Source organism: Aspergillus versicolor (assembly GCF_001890125.1).
Source record: "Aspergillus versicolor CBS 583.65 unplaced genomic scaffold ASPVEscaffold_7, whole genome shotgun sequence".
Classification (NCBI taxonomy): Eukaryota; Fungi; Ascomycota; class Eurotiomycetes; order Eurotiales; family Aspergillaceae; genus Aspergillus; species Aspergillus versicolor.
Genome location: NW_024467530.1, coordinates 1,327,238 through 1,343,878, shown reverse-complemented (window position 1 = coordinate 1,343,878; position 16,641 = coordinate 1,327,238). Strand labels below are relative to the sequence as shown.

Sequence of the window (16,641 nt, the reverse complement as noted above, 5' to 3'; positions counted from 1 at the left end):
TGTGGCACCTCGAGCGACAACGATAGAATAGCAGTAAAGCACTGTATCGACCTCGCGATGTGCGGGGGAATTTTCCCCAAGTGATTGTCGCAATTGATAGAGAGTATGCACTAGGTATGCACAGGATGGGCGCAGATCGTCCAGGCGATCTGCAGCGAGCTCTGGCTAATCAAAAAACAACCAGATAGTTATAGCAAGGGGTGATGAGACCGCACAAGGAAAACGAGAGGAGACCAGTAGTTGAAGCAGGAAAAGCCGCTGACCTCAACGTACTTTGGCTTTCTATCTAGAGAGAGCTTGCCGCGAACGGCCTGCCCGCTTTCGTCAGTTGAAGCTTGGAGAGCCACCTCTCAGGGTCCAGGAACCCAGGTTCCACGGAACGAAGTTATAGAATCCACGGCGCTCAGCAGATGTTCCCTATTTAAAGTAACTCACTGTCATTACCTCGACTTTTATTATGAAGGGTGGATGGCGAAATTGCAGACAGACTGAGACAGCGACAATTGAAGCTGAAACGCCGTGGCTCTGGAGGGAGAGCATATCAGGCAGGCCAATCACTAGTTGTTACCTCGCTTGTTCAAACTTGCCTGGGGAATGCAAGGAGGCGGCCATTGAGCTCATAATGTGGGTGGTTCCCTGCGAGGAACGTGGAAGTTGAGGTTGAGGTTGGAAACTTGGAAATGCAACAAGGCTCGGCCCTAGCCAGTGGTCGGGCGAGAACCACAGGCTTCCGTTTTCAGACACATGTAAGTAAGCATGTCAGTACACTACTCTCGAAGGGCACAGTGGCGCACCAATATACATAGTATTGATATTGCTCTAAATAGATTTGATGAGTAAAGGTATAGCTGATTCTTCCTGCGAATTTTTATTTTCTTTCCACTTCCTCTTATTTGCTTTTTTTTGTGAGTTTATCTTGTGTCGAGTCGGAGAACCCCAAAACGCGGTAGCAAGCCAAGGCACCAATACCTACATTCTTGTTCCAAGCCGTTTAGAATAAAGTCCAAATTGAAACCAGTTCACCAAAAACTCCATGATGCCCCACAGTATTACTCTTTCACATTAAGATGTCGTCGTGCCGGTTGTTGATTGGCCGCTGCGTCTTTGGATGTCAATGCTTTGCGCACTGCAAAACCTGTCTCATTCTCCGGTCGTTCGCGCGCGCTATCCCCATGGTAGAACTCGCACTTGAACTTTAAGAATTTGTTGCGATGGCGGTAGATCGTTATGATATCGCCGGTATACAGCTTGCCGAAATGACGGCCTCCTTCTGGGCCTTTGTGGAGTTCGACGTCGTTCACCCAGATCCACTTGCGAGTCTTCGTCGAAAGACAAGCCATTGTCCCGGGAATATCCATCCAGTCTTGTCCAGACGCAACACGCTCCTCGAGCCTTGGAGCCCAAAAGGTCACCTCAATGGCATAGGCAGGAATGCGACTATCCATTGGGTCAGGATAACAGATACTTGCTTTAGGACCACGCCCCCAGGACGTCATTCGGCCCTCTAGCTGGAGAGTGAGATCAATTATTGACCCCGGTAGAGATATAAGTTTTCCTAGTAGAGGCCGTGACTGGTCGGTCGGCGGAAGAGGTCTTGGTATTGCAACAGGGCCGCCGATCTGAGTTGGGTCTTCGGGGGGTTGGAAGCCTCTTGTTTCAGACTGCTCACGGACTGACTGACCGGTTTTGGCGTCCATCGTATTGGCAAGTTCGATATCGAAAATCTCTCCTGGTTCACGCGCTGAGTATCCATTTTGGCCGCCTACATTCTGTATGTTACTATCATCCGAGCTAGAACGTTCACTAGCAGTGTCCGGTAAAGGCAATTCAATCCGCCGACTGAATTTGGCTGCTTTTGGGGTTGTATGAGAATTGGCTTGCGGAATTTCTTCCTGAACTTTATCGTCAACAGCGCCAACGCCCTCATTGAGATGAAGGCTTGCTGTCTCGCTGGAGGGGAGAGGATTTCTGGAAGTGCCAGGGTGCCACGAGTTCATGTTGAGCTGCCGGACGAGATTCTCAGCGCCCAGTAAGCTAAGTGCCGATCCAGAAACGGGGTTTTCCGGGAGGGATATGACGGAGTGGAGGCTGTCGCCGTAACTGATCATCGACTCACCGGTTGAAGAAACGAAGTCATGGATGCTAAAATTGCCATCCTCAAATGGATCCATGTTGGCGCCCAAGGCATGGGAGCTGCGCAGAGCAGATGAAGATATTTCTCCAAAAAGGCGTCTTGGTGTGGACTGGGCCAGTTGTTGATAATCCTGCGAATTTTCAATGTTTGGAAGCGACGGGTAACGGATCTCTGTAGGGGGGGAATCTATCCTGGGTCTTTTCGATTGAGTCAAGTCGCTGTCATTTTCGGCGAACTCTTCATCCAAATTACCGCCTTCTTCGAGGGAGAGTTGAGAAGCATCCAGGTCATCTTCCGCATCTTCACCTATATCAGAGAGTCCATCCGAGTAGTTCGACGTTATATCGTTGTCTTCGTATTCATCCACATCAGGAACATCAACTAGCCAATCATGCTTGAGGCAGTCCCGTTCTTTGGGTCGAAGCTGAGGGTCACGGTTGAGAAGCTTAGATACCAAGTCAATACCCGCTTCCGAGACACCTGCACTGCGGAGTATGTTGTATTCAGGGTCTGTTGTCATGATAGTTCGCAGCATCTGCGCTCCTCGATCATCGCCTCGGCCAGTATACGGCGGAACACCGGCAAGAAGGTGGTAAAGAACGGCACCAAGCGAATACATATCCACAGATTGGTCATAGGGTGAAGTTTTTGGTTGCCTTGTTACCAGTTAAAAAAAGGTTAGTTGGGAGGGATGGGGTCACCTACGGATCTCCAACCCTACGTCTCTTCCTCGCCTCACCACGACGATACATGTCATACTCCGGATAAACCTCCGGTGCGCAGTATAGGAGCGTTCCACAAAATGTTTTCAGGAATGTCTCCTCCTGAACAACCTTTGACAATCCAAAGTCCGAAAGTTTCACTTTCAGCGGCTCCGGGGATGCGATTAGGATATTGTCCGGCTTGATATCACGATGTGTGATTCTCCGTTTATGGAGGTACTTTAGCGCGTGAATTATTTGCCGAGCAATTGTCTTCACCATATCCTCGGGGATCTTGACCATGTTTTGTAGGTATGTAGACAACTCTCCACAAGGAACATATTCCATGATGATATAAATCCAGCGGTCATGTTCATGATGATCGATATACTGAACAATATTGGGCTGTTTAGACATTAGGTTAATAAAAGTGAAAAGGACACTCGTGGTACAATTTCATTCACTCACATGTTTTAGGTCCTTCATAATCTTCAGTTCGTTGTCAACCTTTTGATCAAGTATACCGTTCTTCATGAATCGGCGTTTGTCAAGTTCCTTAGCTGCATACACAGCTCCATGCTGCTTCGTAGCTAGCTTGTAGACCACTGCAAAAGCCCCCTTCCCGATTTGTCCAGTGACATTGTACGTTGGCCCACCCGACCAGTGCATCCCGTGAGTATTCCATGACGGAATCCCATGGGTTGACGGTTGGCGCTTCCCAGGTTGCACAGTGCCCTGGGCTTGTCCAATGTGCTTCTCGAGGTTCTTGGCATATATTTCTGAAAATCCATCCCTATTGGGCATACGGACCACGAACTTCACTTCATTCGGGGGATCATCACCATTGACCACTTGAATGACGGACCCATTGGTTAACATTCGGCTGTTCTCTTTCTCCCGCTTGCGAAGGCGGCAGTTGTCTACAATCGTGCCGTTGGTCGAGACATCCTCAAGCATGAGAATACAGTTATCTGTGAAGTATATCCGAAAGTGCGTGTTGGAGATACGCCTGGAAGTAGTGTCTGCAGCAAGAAGTATATCGGAACGGCCCAGTGTACGCCCAAAGCAAAAGCCCCGGCTAGGGTCATTTACTTTTGAGGACAATCTAAGAGCAATGTCTAGGGCTGGGGCACCGGAAACTCCGTATTCAAGTGCATCCCTTTGTAAAATATGCCAGGGTGCGATGCGAGCTGTTGCGGCTACTGCTTCGAGAGCCCCGGGGGAGCTCGGGTGAAGAATACAGATGACATCCCCCAAGTCCTCTTCGAGTAGTCCAGAATTATTAAGGTTTTCGCGTCGAGGATCCGTGTATGGTTGAGTTGACTCTTGTGTTGCCTCCATGCCGGAAAGGCAAGTGGTCCTGAGAGGACAGTATCACCTAGGATAGAAAACCAAGACGGAAAATGAAGGGCATATGGAAAGGCTTGATATAAGTCTGAGTGTTTTTGCTCCACTAGAGGCGGTCCATATCATACACCTGACCACGCATCAGTGTTCGTGATCTAAATACCAGTACTGACAACGTTTTGGTGTTCGACGGTCAGGCACTTTACCTTATAAGGATGAAACCAAAAGGAAAGTATCTGTGGTATGTTGGTTTGGAAGCTGGAAGTTCCTGATGGGTAGTCGTGGTTTGGACGTACGCCGAGATATATGCCCAGGGTATCTTGAAGGAAGGGTGAGGCACCCAACGGAACGTAAACGGTCGGAAATGCAACAAAATCTAAAATATTCTGAGTTGAATATTGCCCAGGCTTGTTCAAGAAAGCCAAGAGCTTCTGTTTAAGCTGATCGCCTCCAACGATGGCGAAGATCCGTTATGTTCAAACACTATTCCTCGAAGGCAGCAAAATGTCATTGAAAAAAAAAGAGTGGCGGCGAACAGTTTGTACACGAAGATCCACGGGGGAAGCGATTATATCTGCAGCAGTCGTTGGCAGTCAGTTCTATGCAGTTCTTCCTCATTCAACAAAAAGATGGAGCTCGGACGTACACACTTGACAAAATCCGCCTGAGCCATTCAAAACAATCAGCAAGGCTGATTGCAGAGATGGGTTATGTTTGGCAGGCGGAATCAGTTTCGGGACAAGACGAGAGACTTTCTGGTTTGAGTCTTCGAGTCGTCGACTCGTCGTCCGAGGAACGCACAAGAAGACACGGGAGATGGCTCAGCTTTATGAGCCTCCAAGGAAGCCACAGGCAGAAATAAGGCATCAATATTCGTTCCTGAGGCCACAATAATGCACCCCAGCCAATGAAATTTCACTTTGATGGGACTCACGGGAGCCGACCATGGTTGCTTTGTTTAAGCTCAATTAGGCCGCCAGAGGCTTTCCTGCGCCGCCTATCCAACGTTTATTTTGGTAACCAGCAAACTATAGAAGGCTGCGATTGCATTGCTTACTTGGACGATGATATTGTCAGCGTCTTCCCTACGATCTACGATGGGGGGAATTTCTGAATTCTGGAGATTTTTGCTATCTATCTATGTTTGCAGGTCACAGCTATCGGCTGCCGTAAGGCTTACTGCTGTCAGCACTCTGTTTGTGTTGGCCTCCCAGCACCATGTCAAATACTTGCCCCAGGCGGTTGATTGCATCATCTGATACCTCTGCAAGGTGTTAGGACTTGCCGAACGCGACTACATGGGGCTGGGGTCAGGGACGTACGGTAATGGACAACAATTCTGTTCCCCAAGAGCTTTAGTCCTTTCTCTTTCCCGGTCTCGGCCAGATCATTGGGCCCTAGCCCAGATGCCTCAATGTCCAGCCATGCCATGTTAGTATGGACGGGGTAGGCTAGTTTGCCACCACGATTCGTCCACATATCTGCGACACGTTTCGCTTTGATATGGGTCTCTCGGAGCTTTCCTTGCTGTCCGTGAGCGTCTTTTCCAAAGGTTTCATCCAGAGCAACCCTTGCAGCCGAAGCTATCACTCCACTTTGACGGGTGCCGCCTCCCACTGACTTGCGAAACCAGCGGGCCTTTTTGATAAAAGCTTCTGATCCAACTATAATGCTGCCAATAGGTGCACCTAGACCCTTAGAGAAGCACAGACTAATGCTATCAAAGAGGCTGGTGTAGTCCTCCAAGCTCCCTGCTCCCGACACCACAGCCTCCCACAATCTCGCGCCATCCAGGTGTACCTTGATTCCATTTTTGTGCGCCCACTCCGTAATCCTGCGGGCTTCCTCTAGCGGCATTATCATCCCATCCAGTGTATTCTCCAAACTTATCAACTTTGTGGGGCATTTGTGGACATCATCGCTAATTATCACTTTCTTCTGAACATCCTCGAGCGTGATATAGGTTTCATTCTTGGGAATAATGGGTATAACTGTAGCTCCCGTCCAAGCACTGACACCTCCCGCCTCATAGCAAATGATGTGGGACCGATAATCACAAACAACGGAGTATGGCGGTTCGACTAAGTGGGTGCGAATGGCAACTTGGTTCCCCATTGTACCCGACATCACCAATAGCCCCGCCTCGTGACCAGTACGTTTGGCGACATATGTTTGTAAGTCATTTGTCACGGTGTCTTCCTCGAAAACATCGTCTGAAAGGGTCGTCTGGCAGATGGCGTTGAGCATGGAGGGAGTTGGCTTGGTCATAGTGTCACCTGTCCCCGCAGACATTTAGTAAAATAATCAAATAGGCCTGATATGTGTCCAGAGTATCAGAGCCTAACTCACTCCTCAAATCAAATTCAGCGGCGCCGGCGCCCTGCCATGTTGTCCGGCCACCACCGGCGGCATCAGAGGATGTTGCCATGTTCGCGATAGGTCTCGAGCCGTGTCTGGCCTGTAGAATCGACAAGGTAGGTCGAAACAGGCGTGGAGGCTGAAAGATGGGTCTAGCGAAACGTTTCATTCAGGTGTAATTCCGGGTGCATCACTTGTTAGAAGAAAGAGGGGAGATTGTTGTCTTGGAGAAAGAATCCCCTCTCCTTCCCTCGACAGTCGCGACATGTGGGGTTGACTGGCTTAGCTTGTTTTGCGAAAAAAACGACGACTCTCACATGGATTTGCTAAAGCTACTAACGCAATATAGGAGTCCAATCTATTGGTAATTTTCAAAATAGCTGCACTTATACTAGGAATTCGATCTCCGCTGGTTGTCACGAAGCATCTACCAGGCATCAGGGCCAATTTCCACAAGCTGAGAGAAGATACCCCTCGTGCAATTGGCTGGAAATGGCAAACAGTGACGCTAGCCTTAATAGGACTAGCAGTTTTGTCTCCGTTTTTGTCTGGAGGCTGGGGGAAATACGCCAACCTAATTAGACTAGAGTGCCCACTGCCAAGGCGCGTGAGCATTTCTCGACATTCCCAAAGAAGAAAGGCCCCGCCGGCGTGTTCCAATTTGGAGCTGACTCAGCAGTCCAGACTCGCCTCTGGAATCAGGTTTGCGGACATCTTTGCTCTTGACGTGCAGTCCTGGAATGATCTTAGAGTTTCCCCATGACAGGTGGCGCACACCACATCGACAGCATTTTCACGCTTCAGCATGGAGACCAGCACCATGGATCTCTCTAGACTCACCCGCCCGGCAATACTTTGCCAGTGTTCGCGATGCTTAAGCTCTCTAGCAGTTCTTGAGAACGAATGGGTGAAACTGTCGAACTCATATTCGGTTGTTTCTGGCTGGCTTAGCATCCAACTTCACCGTCTCGCAATTTCCAGCGAAAAGAAGCAGATTCCGCAGTCGTCCGAGTTAAGCATACGTGGTCGCATTGTTCAGGAGATAGGATGTAAACTTTGCCAACAGAAACTGGGGGTCCTGTGCGCTCTGGACAATGGGTGAGTTCAATTTCTCAGCAGGTGAAACTTTGCGCAAAGTCTTAAAGCTAATTTTTCAGCCCGAATGTCTTCTGGAAGTTATCGAAAGTCTCGTTACTCGAGATCGTCACGATGCGCACGGTAGAGCCGACATTCAAAGACGGAGATAGAGTGCTCGAGGATCTTTTGTTTCCCAGACCCAAAACACTGGGAGTGGATGGGGCATCCTCTCATGCAGGGGCTTTAGTGGCAATGAACGCCGGTGAAGTCGACAACTACGATGTGTCTGTAGAGCATCAGATCCAGCGGCAAGGTCTAAGCCTCGATCATATTTCCAGCTCTGTTAGCAATCTGCACGATACGATGCACGAGTTGAAAAATGCCTTTACTTCTATGCGTATCGAATTGAATGGCCCGAGTCGTTTTCCGAACGAGCATGATCTTGCGAATTCCGATTTCAACATGGTGACAACAGTGCTGAAAGAACTGAAATCGAAGGCGGATGAGATCGAGAAACTGAAGCTCGAGATTGAGGCCTTGAAATTCCGCAATCGTTATGTGGAGGAACACACGAGACAGGCGCTCCCAACTTTGACCGTTGAAGCACCACTTCCAGAAGTCGCAACTCCGGGACTCCTTAGGGAGGGCAGGAAACGACCCTTCCCCTTTCCAGATCACTACCAGGGTGGCCGTGAAAGGCCTGTTGCGGATTCTTTTGATGATGATGGCGATGAAGAAGACAGCATGATCAATTTCTCTTTGGGGGAGACTGACATGCCCTCTGTTAAAATTCCACTAAAGGGCAATGGAACAACAGCGGAACCAACGCCTGATCCTACGTCTTCAAGGTCTCCCAGGCTTCAGATTGAAGTTAACAACCAAATGAATGAGACCCCGCAGTCTCTCTCGCTAGATCAACCCTCATCGAAACGACCGCGTCTCTCGTCAAGTGGGAACTCGGGCCCCAACAAGAGGGCCAGAGGCCGTCCTCCTCGGAAGTCAATCAGTCAGACCACGCAACCTGCCTCAGTTTCAAATTCGAAGCCGGCCTCGGTGCCCGAGCAAGATAGCAACCCTCAACACTCTACTCCAAGCAGCCACCAGGGGACTCTGGATACCCGCCCAGCGCGGTCTAGCAGTCTGCGCAGCCGCTCGCGAGCCCGATCGCCAAATTCAAGAAACAGATTGTCCACAGACAACCCACAGCAAAACAAAAACACTTCAACGGACAGCAGAAACCAGCCCACGGTCGAACTAGACAAAGAAAACCCTCATGTCGAAGTCCATGAATCACAACATAATGGTGGGAAAGTGTCCAGGGTTGAAATGAACGAGAAACGTAAGACGCAGACCGCAACGCGAGATAACTTGGCAAAGCTAGCCATGCAGCGCGAAGAAGCTATGGATACCGGGGATATCCGATAGCACTTTGGTTTTCGAGAAAATGTACCAATATACCTACCACGTTCACTTCTATTACGATGTATAACTATTTGAAATATGCAGTTCGGCTAGTCTCGGCCATGCTTCGGAATTTGGGTAAAAACTTTTTTAACAAAAAGTCCAGCACGCTGTTTATTAATATTGCGGTGCTTCATTGGGTATCTCTAACATGTATCCAATATAGTAAGGTAGATAGAGCATGTACAACATGAATTAAACCATCCAATGGTTTATTCAACCAACTACTTCACACACATAAACCCACACCCCTCTCTAGCACGTTCACAAGCCTTCTTCAGAGCCTGTTCTTCAGTATCCGTCCATTTGACGGTCAGCTCATCCCACGGCTTTTTCGACTGATACTCGTCACGGAAAAGCTTTTGCATTGCTTGTAAACGGCTCACCTCCCGAGGATCACCAGTTCCGGAGTACACAACAAAAAGCGTGAAAGCTGGAAGAGAGTCATAGACCTCATTGATCCGGGAGACTGTCCGAGAGACGACGCTGGATAGCGTCTTTGACGGGGAGTCTGTTTCCTCGTTGATAGTTGTTGATTCATTGGCATTCTTTGGGTCCGGAATCCGGTTGCACCATCCCCGGTAGATTTCAAGTTCACGCATGCGAGCCCAGGTGAAATCAACCCCATCGCCGGGTATAGACGAGTTATCCTCATCTCCATTTACGGCAGCGGAGATGCCTTTTACCACGGCATCATCATCACCGCATCCAATCGAGGCGGTGGCCTGCGACCCCAGGCCACGCTCGGGGCTGCCCCAATCAACGACCGCGCCTGTGCGACCCGTCGTGGTGGCATCTGCCTTCCCAGAAGGTGTATGCCGACCTAGACGTTTGAAGATACTCTCGTTGGAAGCGTCACTTGTGCCCCACTGTTCACCTTTTTCGCATTTTTGTTTGACGAGCTCGAGGACGGCACGGGCATCTTCGATGGAATCATGGCCTGTTGTGCCCTTTTGGATTTCCTTGCCCAGGTATTTCTGGGTAAGCCATTTCAGACTTGCTCTGAGTGGGGGGCCACGAGGGTGAGGGTATAAGAATGTGGTGTCGACAATGAAGGGATGGGTGAGTTTCAGGGCGTTTAGGTCTGAGTTCAGCGAGTGGCCGACAAGGATCGTGCGAGCAGTGATTATGGAAAGTAGCTTTTGCTGGATGTCCGCGAGCGTGGTAGTGACGGGGTCTAACATCTCCTGAGTGATTCCTGAGAACCGGGTTAAATAGTCAATCACAGGCAATTTTGGTTTTACAAGCTCGTCTAGGACAACATCGCCGTCCCACCGGACCAAGCTGATGCGGGTGAGCTCTGAATTACCGCCTTCAGTGATGCACATCTCACAATCCAAGGCAAGTATGTCGCGTCCTGCCGTCATACTCCCTTGCTGAATCTCAGCTTCAGGAATAATGCCAGCTTCGATGCTTTCTACATGAGTGTCTACCCACCCATCTTCCGTAGACTGGCCGGCTCGTTTCCGAGTCTCGTCCAAAATCAACTTCTCGCTTTCTGATACAGAAAGTGCGGGGTGTAGAGGATAATCATTCTCTCGTAGTTCCCCAACCAGGCTTATGAACGTTGTAATAGCGGTTCGCTTGGGTGTATGGTTTTTGTCGACTCGAGGCGGTTTCGCGCCTTTCCCATTTTTGTCTTTGTTTTTAGGTAGAGGGGTCATAAGAACGGCCTGCAAAGGCGAGTGAACTTTGTTATACTTTGAGTCTCCAGGTGCCCGAATTGGCCAGGCGTGAGAAAAGATGTTGGCTAAAGGCTGTAAAGGTTCAGGGACGGTACTGGTGGATAGAGGACGGGGGCTGAACAAGTGAGACCGGTCCTCAGGTGGCAGACCTTCTTTCCATCTTGCAAACTCAGCCGCCCTTAAATCAGTGCCATCATCGGCCGGCTTATCTTCAGTGCCCTTTTTCACTTGCGATGCATCCAAAGGAACTGTTCCATCAAGCATCCCTAGCTCTAAACCAGGAACCATCAAGAATACTGCCTTCCGGATACGAGTGCTATTCTTAACAGCTATCCATTGTGGTGCAATGCCATCTGCGAAGCAGAACAGCAGCAAATTCTGGAGGTCGGCGATGCGGATAGAGGACTGCAGCTGTCGGCCTTCAACATAAGTGAGGGTGGGATATTTAACCTTCTCGCCGTTCAATCGCTTCTTCTTCGCAGGTCGTTGATTGCCTGATGTAGCCTCAGCATCGTGTGTCTTTTTCTCGCAAACGGCAATTGGCAATTCGGTAGCAGAAGTACTGCTGTTGTCAGGCGAGGATTCCTCCGACTTTTGCAGCAGCGACAGAGTCTGACCTAAACCAAATCCTTGTGAGTCAGGGTTCGCCACGACTGGGACTTCATCATCCGAGTACCCAGGCTCTGTATGCCTGCGTCTCTTTGTATTTGGCATATCTGGCGGCAGGACAGATGAATTGTGCCTGTTGAGGTTTCGTTCCAATCGCAGGACAGGTCTTTAACTCCGAAACGGTCGGTCAACTTCTGAATCTCTCACGTGATGATAGCGGGTATTAATACGGTAACCCATAGTATGCACCGGCTCGTTATCTGATCCCCACGAAACAGCCATCTTGACCGATCAGTGTCACCTTTGGTGCTCAGATGTTTCCCGTCTTTCAGTGCCCCATAAGTGTAGTGGTGGTCTTGAGTCTAAGCAAATCACTCAAGTTGTAGATGTGGCACGGACATAGGATTTCTCGCAGAATTTCCCGCCTGAAGAATAGATGATTCACCAACCCGCAGTTTGGTAAATGTAACAATTGTGTAATCGGAATACATTCAGCGGGAAAAAGAAAAAAGGTTTCGATCCGCGACCGGAGCGCGAATTTGGCCGCTTATCAGATCGAATCGTCATTTCGCCGCCTCTTCTCGTCTTCTTCTACTTCTCCATCGACTCGACACTCAGCTTCATCAATATTTGTGTCGCCTCTCTCGCGTGCGCTTCCCCCTTTTTCTATCGCTCGCTTTCACTCTGACCTCGCAAAGTTAACAGCCAGCCCCAGAGAGTCCCAGCTCTCCCGATCATTCCCGTTTTTCCCCCGCCAGCCCTCTACCTAAGCCCACCCCACATCCCAAAGAAAATCACCTTCCTCACGCGATGTCTACCCTCCTCGAGATAACCTCAGAGGAGAGCTTCACCCCTCAAATTGCCTCTATCCCAGCCTCAACTCTCGTTGTTCTCTACTTCCACGCACCATGGGCAGCCCCGTGCGCGCAAATGCGAGCCGTCCTCTCCGCCCTCGCCTCTCAATACCCCGTCACCTCCCCACCAACTGTCGCCTTCTTCAGCATCAACGCCGAAGAGCTCCCTGATATCTCCGAAGAATACGATGTCACGGCTGTTCCATATGTCGTCCTTCTCAGGGACAGTAAAGTTCTCGAATCTATTAGCGGGAGCGAGGCAACCAAGGCGCGCGATGCTGTCGAGCGATATGCTGGTGCCGGGTCAAGCGCCGGCGCCAATAGTGCCGGTTCCACTACTATCCCACCAGCGTTGACCGCTGTGCCCAGGGAGGACGGCGCGACAACGGCTACACAGGCACCTATGTTGTCTGCCGGTCAGAGTGCAGGTGGCGCACCAGCCCTGACACCTGAACAGTCGAAGGAGGCGTTGTTTGCTCGTCTTGCGGAACTGGTTAAAGCTGCGCCAGTTATGCTGTTTATGAAGGGGACGCCTAGCGCGCCTCAGTGTGGATTCAGCCGGCAACTGGTTGGTATCTTGCGTGAGCGGAGTGTCAAGTATGGATTCTTCAACATCCTTGCCGACGAGGATGTAAGACAGGGCTTGAAGGAATTCGCGGACTGGCCCACTTTCCCACAGCTTTGGGTTGGTGGGGAGTTAGTCGGAGGATTAGATATTGTATGTCCCCTTTCAGTTTTGGTGGGTTTCTTCTTCGTGGCTTAACTGACATCTGGTTCTCGATACAGGTCAAGGAGGAACTTGAGAATGACCCTGATTTCCTTGACAGCTTCTCTGTTAACAAGGCCACTGCTGCCGCCTAATGTAGAGAAATAAATAAAAGATATACGGGTCAACTTGTGGTCTTAGTTCACGCCAATCTTCTAAATTACCTATTAGATTTACGCAAACATGAATCAGAATACCTTAGTTAACTATGGTGTCTTACCTTCTGTAGCAAGTGCTGACAAGCGTGCTATCTATATATTTATACGAAATTGAGGCTAGGGTATGTAAGAATGTTTTTAATGGAAAGAAAAAAAAGAAACCCAGGTGTAATTACATTCTAAAGTAATGTATTCTATCTTTGCAGAGACGGCGGCTGATATTACGCATAAATACTTTTACAAGTTCCTTCGTCCAATTCTATCAAGTTCAAACTTTCGAACAGCCGGGTTCTCTTGACTTCTAGGATACTATACACAGCCTCAAGAAGCAGTCCAGTTCTATTTGTCTTTGTTTTTAACCGAGATCAGCATGGAATCACTCCAAAACTAACCCTTTCTGTTCTTGACCATTCCGACATATTCGGGGTTTCCGGCAGTTTGAGTCCTGATATCCCATAAAACTGCAGCTAGTCCTCGCCAGTCCCCCCAGGGGTCGTCCATGCACCAGGGTCAGCCTCCTTTTGCACACGGAATCGAGACTGAACTACATCGGTGTCGAGATAAGCTCCCGCAAGCCACCGCTCACCCTTAGCAGTATTGAACTGGCGACGAGCATGAACCACGCGACGATTTTCAAATATAACGCATTCGCCAGGATTAAGTTTCAATTCGAATATAGAGGTTTCCGATTCGAGACGTTTGGCGAAAGCCTGCAGGGCTTCGATCTCCATTTTCTGCCACCCTACCGATCCATAGGCCTTGTCCATGCTTTCAATTTTAGGACCTTGGAAGGGAGGTGAGTAGTTGACAAATTCAAGGAGTGACCCTTTCGATCTGTCGGCCCCCACGTCAAAGACCGGCCGTACTTGACAGTATTTACTATCCTCATGTAGATAGCTGTACGATAGATTTGTCTTTGTTAGCGCGTCAAAGTATTCCCGTTCGTAATTATGCATTTTGGCGGCAGCATGGAATGCATCTGCAAACAGCGACTCTCCACCATCACATGAATTCCGAAGACAGTGCAGAAATTGGTATCCTGGTGGATCCCGCATGTACATGAGGTCCATGTGAAATCCCAGAAATTGGCTGGTGTAAGCAACATTCTTAGCCTGGGGGACTGTGCGGACATCCCATGTCGGTCCGTAGAATGTGTTTCGGAGCGGTCCAATGCGCGTGGCAAGCTTCTCGACCATTTCCCGCGAATCTGGGACATCTTTCACGAATATCAGACCTAGTACAGATAGATTTCGCATGGCGCGTGTAAACTCGGGTCCGTTGTTCATGTAATCCTCGTATGAAACCCAATGTTGTAGTTCTTCCATAAGCGGTCCGTCCCAGTTAACGCGATGTCTTTTAAGGCCAGTATCAGAGGTAACACCGTAGCGCGTAATACCGTCCAGCTCACTCATTGCATATCTTGAAGTGTGAGAAGAATCAAATCCAGGAATATCATTTTCCCAGGTTACTTCCAGTGAACTCTGATCCCATTTGATAGAATTAGGTTTGATATCCACGGGGATGTCAGAAGTCCGGAAGTTTCGTTGCTTGGAATGGATGTCCACGCAAATTGGACATGTACACCAGTCACGCAGTCGGATATATGACAGTGATTTCCGGAAGCCATCTTGTTGAGCTATAAGATGATCCTTGCGTGGATAAATCCCTACAGCTGATCTATCTTGGCCGTGTCCGCGTGAAGGCGTGAAGCATCGTTGGCTGGCAGGGTTGAATTGAAGGGTGATAGGGGGTCGACAATAAAGCGCAGAAGTTGTTGGTATAGATACTCTGTGGAAGCGCCGAGGAGCACGTAGTAGAGACCGGAACATGACGGCTGAATTGCAATGGCAGAATCTAGTTTCAAAGAAGAAATAGGGAGCTGAATGGCCCCAAACGAACGTTGGAGGTCAATGTCAACATTGGTCGATCGACGAAACGCGGGGAGACTGCCCCATCATCCCTTTCAGCCGAGGCAGGGCAGGGCATGGCCTGAAACTAGCGTACCGTATGGTAACATTAATACCACTATGTATTTAATTTAGCTCTCGTGCTTCTTTTTTCGGACAGTGGACTTCAGCAACAATCACCTATTAAACGAGAGCAACCAACACTTAACCCATCTCTATATCGCGTCACGAGCAAAATAAGCAGAAGAGATAAACTTAGTCATCTCCCGATGACCGTGGCAGCTGTGGGCACCATCTAGCGACGGTCTTTCCCCGATAACCTCCGATCCCAAACCGCTTTTCATTCTGTCACATGCATGTCGGCTGGTGGCGAGCATCTAAAAGATGAAGTACGCATTAGCCATATTCATATATATATAAATACAAATTTCCCAGGAGGAACAATATTAACAATGACTAGGGCACACGGCGACAAGTCGTGCTCGCGGGCGGGATAGCCGGCCTCATCTCACGGTACGCACCTCCTTTTCTCAAGCTCAAAAAAATTAAGCCAGGCTAAGGCTAACATCGCGACCCTTTTCCGGTAATAGATTCTGTATAGCCCCGCTAGATGTTGTCAAAATCCGTCTTCAGCTCCAAATACACTCCCTCTCTGACCCAACCTCCCACGCCCACATATCCGGCCCTGTTTACAAAGGCACACTTTCCACCATCAAGACCATACTCCGCGAAGAAGGAATAACGGGACTATGGAAGGGCAACATCCCAGCAGAAGTGATGTACGTTTGCTATGGCGCGATACAATTCACGACCTACCGAACTACAACGCAACTTCTATCCCAATTGGATCCACACCGTCTCCCACAACCTGCCGAGTCGTTTATATCCGGTGCTCTGGCTGGCGGGGTTGCGACGGCGTCGACATACCCTCTTGATTTACTAAGGACACGGTTTGCGGCCCAGGGGTCTGGCGAGCACCGCGTTTACGGTTCCCTCCTTTCGTCGGTAAGGGATATCGCAAGATATGAAGGGCCAGCTGGTTTTTTCCGCGGCTGCAGCGCCGCAGTTGGCCAGATTGTGCCTTACATGGGCTTATTCTTCGCCACATATGAGACGCTTCGCCCAGTGATGGCAACCGCACCCGATGTCTTACCCATCCCCTTACCACCTGGGTCTGGGGATGCCGCCGCAGGGGTGGTTGCGAGTGTTCTTGCCAAAACGGGTGTGTTCCCGCTTGATCTCGTGCGAAAACGGTTACAAGTACAGGGCCCAACACGCGCGCTGTACGTGCACCGAAATATCCCTGAATATCGCGGGGTCTTCAATACCATGGGGTTGATATTGAGGACGCAAGGCGTGCGCGGCCTATACCGCGGTTTGACCGTGAGCTTATTCAAGGCTGCTCCGGCTAGCGCGGTGACCATGTGGACGTACGAGAGGACTTTGAAGCTTCTTCAAGAGTATGGGGTAGCTGCTGGTCATAATGTGTAGGGCAAGTTGCATAGACTTTAATAGATTTCCTTATCATACATAGACCAGTGGGTGCATGAATACTACCAGTCGGCGTTTGGTGTTTTGTTCAAA

The 16,641-nt window shown here is 49.6% G+C and overlaps 8 protein-coding genes across 8 annotated transcripts; 3 read left to right on the top strand and 5 right to left on the bottom strand.

Moving 5' to 3' along the window:
• Positions 1-790: 790 nt before the first annotated feature.
• On the bottom strand, positions 791-4,462 carry ASPVEDRAFT_43872 (serine/threonine-protein kinase). Its single transcript, XM_040812923.1, has 4 exons — positions 4,389-4,462; positions 3,304-4,312; positions 2,840-3,240; positions 791-2,790 (listed from the first exon to the last, which is right to left on the bottom strand). Exons 2-4 carry the CDS (start codon positions 4,174-4,176, stop codon positions 1,050-1,052), a joined length of 3,015 nt encoding a protein of 1,004 aa, XP_040670147.1. The 5' UTR covers positions 4,177-4,312; positions 4,389-4,462; the 3' UTR covers positions 791-1,049.
• An 877-nt stretch (positions 4,463-5,339) lies between these two features.
• Positions 5,340-6,610, bottom strand: ASPVEDRAFT_85786 (threonine aldolase GLY1; the record flags this gene model as incomplete). The annotated part of the gene is made up of 3 exons (XM_040817740.1): positions 5,340-5,446; positions 5,505-6,458; positions 6,532-6,610. 3 exons carry the CDS (start codon positions 6,608-6,610, stop codon positions 5,340-5,342), a joined length of 1,140 nt encoding a protein of 379 aa, XP_040670146.1.
• ASPVEDRAFT_785848 (uncharacterized protein) lies at positions 6,596-7,250 on the bottom strand. Its single transcript, XM_040816571.1, has one exon. The coding sequence runs from the start codon at positions 7,153-7,155 to the stop codon at positions 6,823-6,825; it is 333 nt and encodes a 110-aa protein (XP_040670145.1). The 5' UTR covers positions 7,156-7,250; the 3' UTR covers positions 6,596-6,822.
• Positions 7,251-7,345: 95 nt separating this feature from the next.
• ASPVEDRAFT_85785 (uncharacterized protein) lies at positions 7,346-9,042 on the top strand (the record flags this gene model as incomplete). Its single annotated transcript, XM_040817739.1, has 2 exons — positions 7,346-7,638; positions 7,698-9,042. The coding sequence occupies 2 exons, from the start codon at positions 7,346-7,348 to the stop codon at positions 9,040-9,042; spliced, it is 1,638 nt and encodes a 545-aa protein (XP_040670144.1).
• On the bottom strand, positions 8,835-11,805 carry ASPVEDRAFT_785711 (RNA exonuclease). Its single transcript, XM_040816569.1, has one exon. It carries the CDS (start codon positions 11,475-11,477, stop codon positions 9,303-9,305), a length of 2,175 nt encoding a protein of 724 aa, XP_040670143.1. The 5' UTR covers positions 11,478-11,805; the 3' UTR covers positions 8,835-9,302.
• Positions 11,806-11,957: 152 nt separating this feature from the next.
• On the top strand, positions 11,958-13,206 carry ASPVEDRAFT_43865 (PICOT family protein). Its single transcript, XM_040812922.1, has 2 exons — positions 11,958-12,944; positions 13,013-13,206. Exons 1-2 carry the CDS (start codon positions 12,183-12,185, stop codon positions 13,085-13,087), a joined length of 837 nt encoding a protein of 278 aa, XP_040670142.1. The 5' UTR covers positions 11,958-12,182; the 3' UTR covers positions 13,088-13,206.
• A 93-nt stretch (positions 13,207-13,299) lies between these two features.
• Positions 13,300-15,122, bottom strand: ASPVEDRAFT_43864 (putative Gamma-butyrobetaine hydroxylase subfamily). Its single transcript, XM_040812921.1, has one exon. The coding sequence runs from the start codon at positions 14,977-14,979 to the stop codon at positions 13,618-13,620; it is 1,362 nt and encodes a 453-aa protein (XP_040670141.1). The 5' UTR covers positions 14,980-15,122; the 3' UTR covers positions 13,300-13,617.
• Positions 15,123-15,413: 291 nt separating this feature from the next.
• Positions 15,414-16,548, top strand: ASPVEDRAFT_135329 (thiamine transporter TPC1; the record flags this gene model as incomplete). Its single annotated transcript, XM_040807206.1, has 3 exons — positions 15,414-15,446; positions 15,518-15,570; positions 15,648-16,548. 3 exons carry the CDS (start codon positions 15,414-15,416, stop codon positions 16,546-16,548), a joined length of 987 nt encoding a protein of 328 aa, XP_040670140.1.
• Between the last annotated feature and the right edge of the window lie 93 nt (positions 16,549-16,641).

Coding starts and splice junctions, on each gene's coding strand:
- ASPVEDRAFT_785848 (XM_040816571.1), bottom strand. CDS start 7,155: ATGCTCACGCGCCTTGGCAGTGGGCACTCTAGTCTAATTAGGTTGGCG.
- ASPVEDRAFT_43865 (XM_040812922.1), top strand. CDS start 12,183: ATGTCTACCCTCCTCGAGATAACCTCAGAGGAGAGCTTCACCCCTCAA. Junction 12,945..13,012: donor TAGTCGGAGGATTAGATATT/GTATGTCCCCTT, acceptor TTCTCGATACAG/GTCAAGGAGGAACTTGAGAA.
- ASPVEDRAFT_785711 (XM_040816569.1), bottom strand. CDS start 11,477: ATGCCAAATACAAAGAGACGCAGGCATACAGAGCCTGGGTACTCGGAT.
- ASPVEDRAFT_43872 (XM_040812923.1), bottom strand. CDS start 4,176: ATGGAGGCAACACAAGAGTCAACTCAACCATACACGGATCCTCGACGC. Junction 3,241..3,303: donor TTATGAAGGACCTAAAACAT/GTGAGTGAATGA, acceptor ATGTCTAAACAG/CCCAATATTGTTCAGTATAT. Junction 2,791..2,839: donor AGACGTAGGGTTGGAGATCC/GTAGGTGACCCC, acceptor ACTGGTAACAAG/GCAACCAAAAACTTCACCCT.
- ASPVEDRAFT_43864 (XM_040812921.1), bottom strand. CDS start 14,979: ATGTTCCGGTCTCTACTACGTGCTCCTCGGCGCTTCCACAGAGTATCT.